Genomic DNA, 14244 nt, shown 5'->3' with positions numbered 1-14244 from the left:
AGCTCCCTCCCCTGGCTTTCAGCCAGAATCTGAACGTGGCTATCGCCTGGGGCCCCCTGAACAGTCCGGGAGGACTTCCTAGCCTCAGTTTGGACAACTCCCACGCCCACTTCGCAGGGCTTCGCGACTTATTGAAAAGCAGGGGAGCAAAGGGCAGGGACTGGGACCTGGGTCGGCTGCAGCTGGACTGGGGCAGCTCATCCAACACCTCCCCCAGACAGCCTGGGACACAGGCAAGTACGGAAGCGAGAGGCACGCCCCCCTCCCCCATTTTCCCTTCTCCGGCTTGCGGACGGTGGGAGGAAGGCGTAAGAGCCAAGAAGTTTGGGGGAAGACCGTGTGTCTCTGATAAAGGTGTGTACGCGTGGGAGGGAGGAACAAGGGGCTTTGCCGGGACGAACAGTTCATTACTTTTTCTGTCACAAAGGCTTCGTTATGTGGAAAGGCTCGCGATCCCTAGTCTTAAGCCACATATTTGGGCACTTAATGCACCCCAGGCTGGATTACTCTTAATTGTTACTAGTGTTTAGCTAAGGGTTGCCCCACTCATCAAAATATTAGCTTCTGGAGAGCAAGAGACTGTTAGGTTAGGCAATAAATGGTTAATAGCTACAGCATCGGTACCAGGAAGAGAAGTATTAATAAAAGAAGCTTCGGAAGACGGATAGTTAAGACAAACTAAAGGGGGTGGGGGTACAACAGACCTAGAAAAAGCCTCATCATCTACTTATCACCTGGAGTAAGGAAAACACTGACTAGGATCGGACAAAGATCATGAAAGTTACATTTAAAAAATCTTTAAACAAAAATACCGGTTCCCAATATATCCAAGGTGGTGGTGGTCTCCAAAGTCATTCCCTGTAGGAGGCCACACACTATCTAACCTAGTGTGAAGAATGCTCAGAACCCAGGTCATGCTCCAGCTGGGCTACCCTGTACCTTTTCTGAGGCCAACAACCAACTAAAGCCAAGAAAAACAGGCTTTAGCAACAGGAAATTCAGTGTCAGTGGGAACCAAAGCTACAGGGAGAAGGGAAGAACAGAACAGGGGAATATGTTCTTAGAAATTGCTTATGCAAAGTGGAGGGAAAAACTAGGAATGTGGCCAAAGATTTTATCTTTTTTCTCTCCCAATTATCCAGGGAGGCCTGAGTATTAAGAGTGAACTCCTCAGAACTGCACTATTACTTAACCACTTCAAAAACCTACCATCCACCACACCCAAACTGAATATCTGGCTCTATTCTGATCAGAAATCTAAGCCTCCATTATTTCTGGATACATAACCTCCCCCTTCTCGAATTATGCCTGTTTCCTGGATGTTCTCAAAACATACACAAAATAGCTATAGTATAGTAAAAACATGGGTGAAAATGTGATCTTATGTGGCTTTTGTGACAAGGGAACCTCTAAACCTTTCATCTGGAAAAACGCATGTCCCTTAGTTCAGCTCATTTCAGTCACTCAGTCGTGTCTGACTCTGTGTGACCCCATGGACTGCAGCACGGCTAGGCTTCCCTGTCTAACACCAACTCCTGGAGCTTGCTCAAACTCATGCCCAGTGAGTCGGTGATGCCATCCAACCATCTCATCCTCTGTCATCCCCTTCTCCTGCCTTCACTTTCCCAGCATCAGGGTCTTTTCCAGTGAGTCAGTTCTTCACAACAGGTGGCCAAAGTATTGGAGTTTCAGCTTCAGCATCAGTCTTTTCAATGAATATTCAGGACTGATTTCCTTTGACTGGTTGGATCTCCTTGCTGTCCAAGGGACTCTCGAGAGTCTTCTCCAACACCCTAGTTCAAAAGCGTCAGTTCTTCGGTGCTCAGCTTTTATAGTCCAACTCACATCCATACATGACTACTGGCAAAACCATAGCTTTGACTAGACGGACCTTTGTTGGCAAAGTAATTAATGTCTCTGCTTTTTAATATGCTGTCTAGGTTGGTCATAGCTTTTCTTCCAAGGAGTAAGCGTCTTTTAATTTCATGGCTACAGTCACCATCTGCAGTGATTTTGGAGCCCCCCCAAATTAAGTCTCACTGTTTCCATTGTTTCCCCATCTATTTCCCTTGAAGTGATGGGACCGGATGCCATGATCTTACTTTTTTGAATGTTGAGTTTTAAGCCAGGCTTTTCACTCTCTTCTTCCCCTAGGAGTTATTTTCACATGTGGCTGTCTAGATGCCTAGAATGATCTTCCTACCTTTTACAACTAGCTCAGGTCTCACTTTCCTCCCAAAATCCTTCTGTACTTAGAAAAATCTCACTACTAAGTCATCAGGTTGATTTTATGTGTGCTCTGTCTCTCAGTTGTCTGACTCTTTGCAACCCTATGGGCTGTAGAGTGGGTTGCCATGCCCTCCTCCAGGGTATTTTCCCTACCCAGGGAACAAAACTGGGTCTCCGGCGTCTCCTGCACCAGGCAGGTTCTTTACTCGTGCCACTTGGGAAGCCCAATAAGGTTGATTTTGCATACGTGCATACTAAGTTGTTTCAGTCCTGTCTGTGACCCCACTGAAGGCAATCTGAAAGTTAACTCTGGCCAAGGACATTATTGGAACAAACCTAGAGCCTTCTAAGGTAACTGCTTTGGAGAAGAAATTTTTTTTTTCCCCCGTAATTCTCATTACTCCATAGTTACTTGGAGTCTACAATTCAGTTCTGAATTGTCTCTAACTTTCTGTTTTCCACTAAGACTGTACTCCCCAAGGCAATAGCACTAAAACTGACTGAAATGCTTTAATTGGTCAGCCTACTGTTGACCAAAGGAATGGCTGCGGCAGGTAGAGTTAATCCTTATTATTGCAGATTCTGTATTTGCAAATTCACCTACTCACTAAAATCAGTAACCCCCAAATCAACACTTGCAGAACTTTTGTAGTCATCCATGGATGTAGAGTGGCAAAAAGAAAAATCTTGCGTTGCCCAATGTGCCTGTTCCCAGCTGAAGTAGAACAAGGCCATGTCCTTCCTGCTTTGTTTCACCTCATGTAATAAAATCCTTTTTGTGGTCTATTTTGTGGTCACATTTTTTGTGCTTTTTTTTGGTCACTGCTTAAAATGGCCACCAAACCTATGTAGTGCTGAAATGCTGTCTAATGTTCCTAAGCAGTGTTCCTAAGACTGATGTCCCTTAGAGAGAAAATCCCTATGTTAGATAAGCTTTGTTAACTTAGGCATGAGTTGCTGTCAGCTATGAGTTCAATGTTAAAGAATAAAAAATGAATATTAAATAGTGATTTAAATAAAAATATATAAACCAAGATTATGTATTGATCGGTTGACAAAAATGTGACCTGAAGCATGCAGGAACCTAACCCTGGAGCAGTGTTTCAATATGTGCTAATTCAATGTTTGCTGGCAATTTTACAGAACATAACCACAGTAAATGAGGATTAACACCCATAGCAGAATGTTTTTGGATACATTTGGTTTCTGCTCTCAGAGGGCTTAGGTCAGCTCTGTTTTGTTTTTGGCTGTGCTGTGCAGCTTGCAGGATCTTAGTCTCCCAACCAGGGAATGAACCCAGGCATGCCCCCCTGCAATGGCAGTGAGGAGTCCTAACAGCTGGACTGCCTGGGAATTCGCTACCCTGTTTTTAACATATACTCTGTTCAAGGGAGAATTTTAGTTAGCTCAGTTTATTGTATGGGGCTAGCCAGTTTTCTATATTTACCAGTCTTTTCTTTGACTTTCTAAGAAGTGGCCTGGTAGTTATATTTAAATTATAAATTCATGTATTGGCATTCAAATTTATCAGTCTTTTGTGAGTTTGGAGAGAATGTGCCAAGGCTTGCTATGTATCTCATGAACCAAGATGAATCTAGTGTCAAACATTCGAGATTATACAATAGAACAGGCACTAGAACTAGGCCAACTAACAGAAGCACAACCGCCCAGGCACAGATAGATGGAAGAGTCTTCAGTAGTGTAATTTCAACTACAGGAGTGAGGCCTCAGAGGAGACTCCTTTTGGCTGGGAAACCATTGTCCTAGGATAGGCTGATTTCAACAGTGTGATAAGAGTCACAATTCAAGCAAATATTCTGCTGAAGGAGGTTAAGGAAGTCTCTGCAGGACTTGGCAAGGAGGGTTGACTTCTGCCCAACTATACAAGAAACCAAGGACTTTAGATGGCCAAGAAATTAAGTCTTTACAAAAGCGTATGAGCTAAAGAAATCAATGAGGCAGGCTGATGAGGTTAATAAGTTAAAGGCAAAGGCCAGAATGCTTGAATCTGTACTATAAGGACATAGGGTAGCATACCTAAATGTCCCTCAGAAGGGTGGGAATGTGAACTGGCCATGAATGGAAGATGAAGCACTGAAACTCCTCTGGGGGCTTATATCAACTGGGAAACAGGATAAAAGTCCTTCCATAGGTCTGTAAGGCAGACTCATACCGAAGGGAAGCAGTCTTTACAGCTGATGTGAAATAGTACCCATGTTCATGGTACAGGGATTCTTTCACTTCTAACAACTATGGCAAACCTAGACAGCATATTAAAAAGCAGAGACATCACTTTGTTGACAAGGGTCCGTATAGTCAAAAGCTATGGTTTTTCCAGTAGTCATGTACAGATGTGAGAGTTGGACCATAAAGAAGCTGAGCGCCGAAGAATTAATGCTTTTGAACTGTGGTGCTGGAAATCTCTTGAGAGTCCCTTGGACAGCAAAAAGATCAAACCAGTCAATCATAAAGGAAATCAACCCTGAATACAGCCGAAGCTCCAATCCTTTGGCCACCTGATGCAAAGAGCTGACTCACTGGCAAAGACCTTGATGCCGGGAGAAATTGAAGACAGAGGGAGAAGGGGACAACAAAGGATGAGATGGTGGGATGGCATCACCGATTCAATAGACATGAATTTGATCAAACTCCAGGAGACAATGAAAGACAGGGAAGTGTGGCATGCTGCAGTCCATGGGGTCGCAGAGTTGGACACAACTGAGAAACTGAACAACAACCTATAACTATAACTACTTGGGCCTTGCTTTCTGAATGACAAGTAGAGAAGATAACTAGATTTTTCTGACAGAAATGGAAAACCCTAAACAAAACCTTTGAAAACACCAGCAGCCAGTGACGGTAAAGCAGTACGATCCATAGAGAAATTCCTAAAACTTAAAAAAAAAAGGGGGGGGGACTTCTCTGGTGGTCCAATGGTTAAGACTGCTTGCTCCCAACACAGTGGGCACAGGTTCAATTCCTGGTTGGGGAACTAAGGTTCGCAAGTCATGGCCACACACACACAAAAAGCTGGTCTTCGGATAGTCACTGAATCTACAGTAGTTGAAACCCTGAACATTATCATCAAATAAGAGCAATTCCCTGAGAACATCTTACCCTGAGAACAAAGGCTGAAGAGATGGCTCAAAAAGGAGAGACTCAGACAATTTAAGAACAAAACAGGTGTATTTCTATTGGACTACCTGATACAGAGAATAGTGTAGTATGGATGGATAGTATGAATGACAAGTAATACAAATATATTTTATTTGAAATAAACAAAAATGCTTACACAAATCAACAGGTCACTTAAAAATAAACTCTTGCTTGACTGTATTACTCAGCAAAAACAAAGCCAAAACACAAACACCCTTCTTTTTTGACGTGTGTTTGGAGGAAGACACTACTTGGTTTTTAAAAAACTGACCTTCCCTTAAGGCCTGGTCATAGAAGTGTAAACAATGTAAATGAATCCACCATTACCAGTTGTCATATCATATCTATGTCACCTGTGTATTTTGAGATCACACCTGTACCTGCCAATAAACCTGGGAAGGGTTGCTATATCACAGTTATATTTGAGTTGGCAGGCAGGACTGAGGAAGAGTAATTTGGAATAAGTATTACATCCTATTTAGAACAAATCACTAGTATTCCCTTAAATAACAGGTTACAATAGAAAGATACTGCCTGAAAGTTATCCTTTTCACTTTGGTTCATTTTTAGTTTTCTGTTTGTGATTAACATAGTTGTTTGATTCATTCACTTATAGAACAATCCTGCCACAAAGTATTAAAGCACAAGATACCTATTATTCCTTCAACATCTGCATTTCTTCAAGTTTTATACTCTACTATACCCCTAGTATGTCAGCAGTTTTCGAATATTAAAAAAACAGTAATAAAAATGGATAACACTCTTCTAAAAATGCACGTCTATAACTATAATGGTACTAGGTGGGAAGGAGACAATGAGGGAAACGGAAAAAGCAAACATGTTGATGTACGGAATGTGGTTCAAGTCTTTGGATTTAAAAACAACTTCCCCAGAGAAGTTGGCTATGATGGAATTTCCAGAAAACTTCCTTGGCCTCCAAAATGAACCCGAAAAGCCCCAATCCAAACATATGAAACTACAGTTAAGAGATGTTATAAATGATGATCAAAGCAACTGGAGGGAGAAGGATGAATGTGTCTTCCATTCAGCTACAGTTTGCAGCACAGCCTCTTTAGCTGTTGGTCAATCAGTAAAAACCACTGAACACCAGAAGTACTTTGAAGGATGGGGTGGAAAAGTACTGAATATATTACCTGTCTATGTCAGTAACAGGGCTTCATGGCTAGGAAAATTTTCTAAACAGTAAAATGACTCCAGGGTAGATATCTCTCTCCATCATTAAATGTGGCAGAATTAAAAAAAAAAATTTACAAGTAGATATAGTGAAAACAAAATTACAAGGCAGAAAACACAAAAGAATCAAGACAATGCTCTAGGTTCAACAGTATTCCATTAGGCTAGAAAACCTGTTAACTTTTGAAAGCCCTAGCAAAATATCACTCTTGTTTATAAATCACTTATTTATCATATGACCACACGTTGAATCCTTTCTTTCCATGTACTGAAGACTCCTACATTCAGCCTTTAAGCATTCTGCATTTCTTTGCCAATCTTGTAGCTGAGTATCTTGTTCCAGTCGACTTTGGTGCGGGTAACAGGAAGTTGCCGGCGCAAGGCTTTGAATGTGGTGTCTGACATTGTTTGATAGTTTTCACTAATTGCTGTCTGCAATAGATAATTGAAAATAAGTTGAACAGAAACTAGATTTAGTTACAGGGCATGCTTCAGTCCCCTAAGGACTTACAGGCTGGAAGGTTTCTAGTGAGCACCTCTCCAATCTCTGAAGCAGGTTAAGAGGGCTATACAGGTAATCCCCTGCTTTTCCAAAGTTTGCTGTATGTCACTTTGCTTCCCTGGTAGCTCAGATGGTAGAGAGGTAGCAAAACTACCTGCAATGAAGGAGACCTGAGTTCAATCCCTGGGTTGGAAAGATCCCCTGGAGAAGGGAATGGCAACCCACTCCAGTATTCTTGCCTGGAGAATTCCATGGACAAAGGAGCCTGGCAGGCTGTAGTCCATGGGGTCGCAGAGTCGGTCACAACTGAGTGACTACCACTTTCACTTTGCTTTTACCAAAGCGAAAAAAAAAAAAGAGTTTAGCATTTGTTTGGCAGTGAGGCTGTTACAGGGACAGGGTGCACCCTGAGCAGTAATAATGGCCCCACCAAGCTCCTTCCTTGGGAACTATACTCAGCATCTCACCATCAAGCAAGCCAGAGCTGTGCACTGTGTCTGTGAGGATCTGAGGAGTATCTCAATCATTCTGTACATCTGATAGCAAGATGTGTTCTAAGGTAAATGCTTCTCCGCTTTACACCATTTGGCCTTGGAAAGGTTTCATAGGGATGCTCTGCTTTGGGGTAATGGGGATATATCTGCAGTACCTTCCAATGCCAAAACCTTGACTGTAAGCAGAATGTAAAGTTGCAAGGTCTGCAAAGTCTCCATACTTAGTATCACTGAATAATTATGTATATTTATGTTCAAAGGATAGAGAAGTATAACAAAATGTGTTAAAAGCAAAATCTATATAGATCTATAAAAAACAGTTTCAAGTTATCTTACCTGATACTCATTTTCTGCATGCTCTATGATTTTAATAAACTCCTTGGCAGTCTGGGCTTCATTCTAATGGAGGGAATAATAAGAATTTTAAAAAATCTTAAGCAGTGAATAAAATTCAGTAAGTAGTGAATAAAAAAGATACTAAAGAGTAAGTCCATCTTAACTAACATTTGTATAACAATCTAGTTTTTCAAGTTTTCCTGTGCACATTATCTTCTTTGATTTTTAAAACAACCCTGTGAAATACATGTTATTATTGCCACCTCCATTTTGCAGACAAGAAAACAGAATTCTTTCAAATAATGACCAAAATTATACAGCCTTTGAATCATAAAGATGGGATCCAAATCTAGGTAGGTCCTCATCAAAACAATCCACATTTCTTTCCAATCTACCACAGTATGCCCAAAAGATAACACAATGTCTTGAAATTTTTATGCCTTGACAATATCTCTGGTTTAACTGATATAAACAATGACCTCAGACATATCAATAGTATCTTCTAAGTTCATAGGCTCCTCTATTTGCTACTTATGATGTTGAGACAACCAATCACATTTCACTTTACATGATTTGGGTACAAAATGAATTTAATCTCACACTTCCTTTCACAATTTTAAGTAAACAGAATTAGAGAGGGTGAGATTTAATGTCTAGGGCCATGCCCCAAGATTCTTTCAAAAGAGTCAAAACTACTTCTTATTCATAATAATACTAAGACATAGTTACTTGCCATTTTTACTTTCAAATGTGTGCATGTAGTTTCATAGAAGCTATGTAATGTGTGATGACTTCATTACTTTTTGAGAGCTAATGTGTGAAGCACATATCCAGCTGTCTTTTATTAGTTAGACATTACACACTTTGTGAAAATGTAAATTAATGATATTCTTTCCACTAACTTTTTTAACTCAGAAAAATACAGCTGTTTTTCATGAAGTTACTTCTTAAAGTTAAGAAGTAATGGGTTTGTTAATGCTATATTGCTTTAGATTTTTTTTGGCCACACCAGGGATCTCAGTTTACCATCAAGGGATTGAACCCAGGCCTCCTGCAGTGGAAGCATGGTGTCTTAACCACTGGAGTACCAGGGAAATCCCTGTTATTTTTAAATTAAAAAATACATATTTTTAATACTCTTCAATTTTAATTTCTACTAAGGTAGATAGATATAACACACATAAACAAAAGCTCAGTAATTTCTAGGAATATTAAGAAGTACTATAAATGCATGAAAAATTATGTCCCTTCTTTCCAGACATAGTGCACAATACTATTATTGAACATTTCTAAAAATGTTCAGTTTCTCTAATGATATGAATGATAAATCCTATAGGGTTTAATTTGGCAAACTTTCCTTCCTCCTGGTATTTATCAATTGAAGATATTACTGTCCTTGAGCAAATCTCGCAAGAGAGAAAGAAAAAGCAGCATGAATTCTCTAAAGCCATTTTCACTATTCTCAGGCAAAGTCTGTGAACTATCATCAACTAACCAACAAAACTGGTTGGTTATATACTAACAATTATAAGCTGCCAAAAATAAGGACCTACTGAGTATCACAGGGAATTGTATTCAATATCTTTTAATAATCTATAATGGAAAAGAATCTAAAAAATATAAGTAGGTATGTGTATATATATATGTGTGTGTGTATATATATATGAATAACTTTGCTATATACTTGAACACAACATTGTAAATCAACTATACTCAATAAAAGTTAAAAACAAGAAAATAAGGTCTTTTATAAAGTTCTTAAAAAAAAATAAGCTGCCAAAATCAAAGCAATGAAAACAACCTACATTTCTAGTGGCAGAATCAGTACTCAGGATCAAAAGATCTAAAAGAGAAACTAGACACAAGTGAGACATATATTAAATATTCCACACTCACCGAAACAGTTACTGAATCCTGTACATCTTTATGACTAACCAACTGAACATTGCCATCTTCATAATAGTGAACCTGTGCAAGAAAGTTAAGAAATGTAAGTGCTTAGAGCACATAGAAACTTACTGCTTAGAGCACAAATCCATGCCTTCAGTCACCCTCAATCTCACCAACTCTGAGCAAACAATTAGTATGGCCAATGGTAATTTATATTGGTGCTTAAAATTCACAGAACACTTAAATTTAAGAATTCTCTTTACTTAGCAGGAAAAACTGATTATTAGTTAATAAACCTTTACTATGTGCTTATTGCATTCCAGACACTGTGCTTGGCACTGTGAATAGAAAGATCATAAATAAGATTACGCTCTGAAAAGTATTAAAGTCATTTAACATTAGTTTTTCTGTGTGAAAACCAAGAAATTTTAATGGGTCCTAATCTTTTACACATCTCTCCATATATAATATCATCAGTTTTGATTAAGCGGATCTGACCAGGTACAGGAAACTGAGGATTAAAGACAGGATTGAAAAACAAATATTCTATTGGTAAATCAGGCTACAAAAATAAGTAAGACAAAAGCAGTCCTGAACCTACTGTATAGCACAGCGAACTCTGCTCAGTGTTATGTGGCAGCCTGGATGGAAGGGAAGTTTGGGGGGGAACAGATACATGTATATGTATGGCTGAGTCCCTTCAGTTGTACACCTGAAACTATCACAACACTGTTAATCAGCTATACTCCAATATAAAATTAAAAGCTTTTTTTTTTTTTAAAGGCAGTCCTGAGGATGTAAGGCAAAGTGGATACTACAATTATGATAACAGTTAGCAAAAAAGAGGGTTATCCAAGAGACAAACTAACAATTCAACTAGGTGTATGGCTTGGGAAGTTTTAGCAATTTACAAGACAGGTTCAGTCACAGTCACCAAAATTAACAAAACCTTTTCTAGGTTTCATCTGCTAATAAAAATGTCAACATGACTATCATCAACTTAAATCCTTAGAAACTGTCTTCCCGGAGCTATCCTTTTGCTTATAGAATAACCAAGGGTTAAATATCCTAATGACATGTCCAAATAACTCTTACTCTGATTTTTAAAAGACATAAAAGAAGTAATAAGCCTTTCCTCAAAGTGTGATCAGAGAGCTCATGGTTAAAAGGTATAGATGAAGTCCTGGAGTGCCCCGGTAGTCCAGTGGTTAAGACTCTGTGCTCCTAGTACAGGCGGCATGGGTTTGATCCCTGGTCAGGGAACCAAGTCCCACCTGTGGCACAGTGTGGCCAAAAAATAAATACAATAAAATGCACAGACTCATTCATTAAAGAAAAAGAAAAAAAAGGCTTAAATCAGGTCTGGGTACTGGGTCCTACTGTAAAAGTTTTATCAGAAACTTTTGTGATGTGTGCTTAGTTTACAGGTTTGCCTTGGCAAAACTGAAACACAAGTAATTTATTTTCTTCTAGAAGGAAAATAAATTTCTTTGTATAAATTTATAGTAAGCTGCCAGGTTAATAATGCTGATGCCATACTTACAAGAAGTCTAGAGCACAGACACAGTCAACAGATATAGAACAATGTATTATCTTAGGTTGGGTTCCCCCAGCAGCAGACCCCAGGATAAAGATCTGAGAGTTAATAGTTTATTTCGGGTAGTCTCAGGAAGCACTAGTAAGGACTGAGGAAGTGAGATACAGAAGGCAAGGAAGTATCAGGTGCACTAATGAGCACATCACAGCTGCCAAGCACTGGATTTTGGAAGACTATGCAGAACATGCTTTAGAGCTGTCCCACCTGAGGGGTGAAGAAGCTGGCATATTTCCCGACAACTTTTGAATGGCACTAAGGGCTGTGCCAGAGCTGCATAACACTTCCAGCTTGCCTTAGCTGAGTTGGACATGCTCCTGCAGTTAGGAAAATCTCCCAAGAAGAGAGGTGCAGCTACTTGTAGCAGGAAGTAATAGGTATGTATGAAAAAAGTGGTTATAGATGACATCTACCATGTATGTTTTGATTAAATTATACCATTAAAAAAGGCAACTCCTGCTAACTGTTATTAAAGCAAGAGTTGTAACACAGCTAAATTAGGTATTGACTTTCTTAGTTATCAGTAACTGTTTAATCTGACTTTAGAGTTAGTTAGGCTCAAGAATTAAATCACCATGAATTCTGAAAGTCAAATTTTTTAGGATCAGAAGACTTCAATCTAGCTAGGTATCAAATGAGGTAATAAGCTCCTTCTTCACCTGGGGGGATGTCCCGACACCAGCATTAGAACTCTACTCTGCTTGGTTAATCACACTTGGCCATTCTCTCTATTCCTGTTTTATTTATTTGGTTGAAAACCTATAGTAACTATAAATGTAAATAAATAAATAAAACAAGTCCATTTATGAAGCTTTCTTCAGAGCTAAGAGTTAGCAAATATATGTAGACATTTAGAGCTACATAAAAGACTCTAAGTAAGTTACAGTAGCTGCTATATAGTCATTTCTTAATAACTAGTTATTTTCTTCTTTTCTAGAACTGCTATTTGATAATTCTTGGGAAGATCTTAGGTTACTTTTGAAAGACAAAAATAACAAGCAAGCAGTATATGTCACATGACTGTCCTTTATCAAGCCAGAAGAGCTCTGTTTAACTACAGCACTTCCCCGGGAAGGAGACCTCCGTTTCTATTTACCATCTAGCTCCCTTTGCATCTACAGATAGTTGTTCCTTATTTCTAATGTCAGAGCAAATATCAACTTCCACGTTTGTTTTAAAGATGTGATGTTTTAACATGGCCTATTAACATATTTGGATCTCACCTGAATCTTAAGTACTCCAACCACCTGGGCTGTAGGTGGTGTGATGGTGAACTTCCATTCTGATCTCCAGCGACCATTCCTATGGAAACACACATATAACCGTAGAATTAGCAGTAAGAAAGAGGTGGTCTGACACTGAGGCAGAGAATTTGGGAAAGAAGAAAAACAGAAACAAGTCATTTCCAGTTTGATAAATCCAAGGCTCTATCCACTCAAATGTAAGTTTTGTATCCAAGCGGCCTAATCATAAGCTTTCCCTAAGTTATTTGACTTTCACTTTTCATTCTTTTTATCTTGGGAGTAGAAAACCATGCCTATTCTGCTCATGGGAAGCTTTTCCACAAACACATGGATAGGCCACTGAGTTATGCAATAACTCAAATATTATTAAACAAACCCAAGTAAAACTCAGACTTTCCACAGGCTACTTTATTAATCAGTTATTTTCACTCAATGTAACAGCAATATTTAAAAGATAAATTATCAAATCTTAGAATTAAAAGAAATCTAAATGATCACATCCAAATGCCTCACTCTGCGGTAGGGAACAAATAACTTATTCTAATCTAGTTAGATATAAAACCAAGTCTCATCTGCTGATTTGGTTTCCTTTCTATATAAACATATAGATTAAAAAAGAAGAGAATATCTACTTTCTTACCAGAAGTTTTTAGGCTGAAACTGGTGGCTTTCAATACATGCAATAATGGTCTGTTGCCCATCTATAGTTTTAGCATAAACCTATTGTTAAAAAAAAAAGTTAGATTCTTGAAAACATATTGAAGCAACAAATACTATACAAAAGCAGTGAGCTTACATACTTACAAGAATTCATGGAATAGGAACACAAACCACATGTTAAGGTCTAGGGCAGACAGTGATACAATGAATACGGAAGGAAATACTACTCCTGGTTTAGGGTGCAAGAGAGGTGCCAGTTAGAATGGGCTTTACAAGACAGATGAGATTATGATAAGGAGAGATGGAGAATAAAGATGAATAAGCAGTTCAGGGAGGAAACAGAGGGCTGATCCATGAATGACTAAATGGTAACTGGTTCCATCAGGTCAGAGGATGTGTATGAGGTGGAACTGCGGGAGATAATACAGGATTAGACTTAAGTCATGTGGTAGTAGATGTAAGGTAAGAAGACTGGACTTTATTCTACATGCAGTGGACAGAAACCAAAACAACATGACCAGAACTGTTATTTTGGGAGAATAATCAATACTGGCAAACAGGGTAAAACCTGAGAAAAGTTCAAGTTAGGCGGTCACAGAATTAATTTAGGCATTAAATTAGGGTCCTATCAATGAATATAAGGATGCACAAGTCAAAATTCTGGCAATATATTGCAAATCAAGGGCAAGAGAAAGGAAAGTACCAAACTATTTGTATGCTTGGATGCCTAGAGAAAGACTGGTGTCATTAACAAATTGGAAAGTTCAGCTAGAGATGTCCAGCTAGGAGTTGGAAACACCAACTGTTCCTTAGTGTAGGAGAAATGAACAAAAATGTGATCACCAAGGAAAAGAAACAATAAAAGCCTTTTTTACAGTTCACAAAACATTTTTATATTTATTTTCCTTTTGCTCTAATAAATATAGTGGAACACACTGTTATGTC

At 38.9% G+C, this 14244-nt stretch overlaps 1 protein-coding gene across 1 annotated transcript in view; it reads right to left on the bottom strand.

Annotated features, from left to right (window-relative positions):
• CAPZA1 (capping actin protein of muscle Z-line alpha subunit 1) overlaps positions 5397-14244 on the bottom strand; it is a 42713-nt gene continuing 33865 nt past the window's right edge. Inside the window, exons 6-10 of the mRNA XM_005677884.3 lie at positions 13280-13359; positions 12619-12697; positions 9808-9879; positions 7912-7974; positions 5397-7011 (exon numbers count right to left, since the gene is read on the bottom strand). Of these exons, the coding sequence (XP_005677941.1) occupies positions 6871-7011; positions 7912-7974; positions 9808-9879; positions 12619-12697; positions 13280-13359 (435 nt within the window). The 3' untranslated portion in view covers positions 5397-6870. The remainder of the gene's footprint in view (positions 7012-7911; positions 7975-9807; positions 9880-12618; positions 12698-13279; positions 13360-14244) is intronic.

This window comes from Capra hircus, chromosome 3, assembly GCF_001704415.2.
Source record: "Capra hircus breed San Clemente chromosome 3, ASM170441v1, whole genome shotgun sequence".
In the NCBI taxonomy this organism is placed as follows: domain Eukaryota; kingdom Metazoa; phylum Chordata; class Mammalia; order Artiodactyla; family Bovidae; genus Capra; species Capra hircus.
The sequence above is the reverse complement of the archived record's forward strand: the minus strand, read 5'-3'. Positions and strand labels throughout refer to the sequence as shown.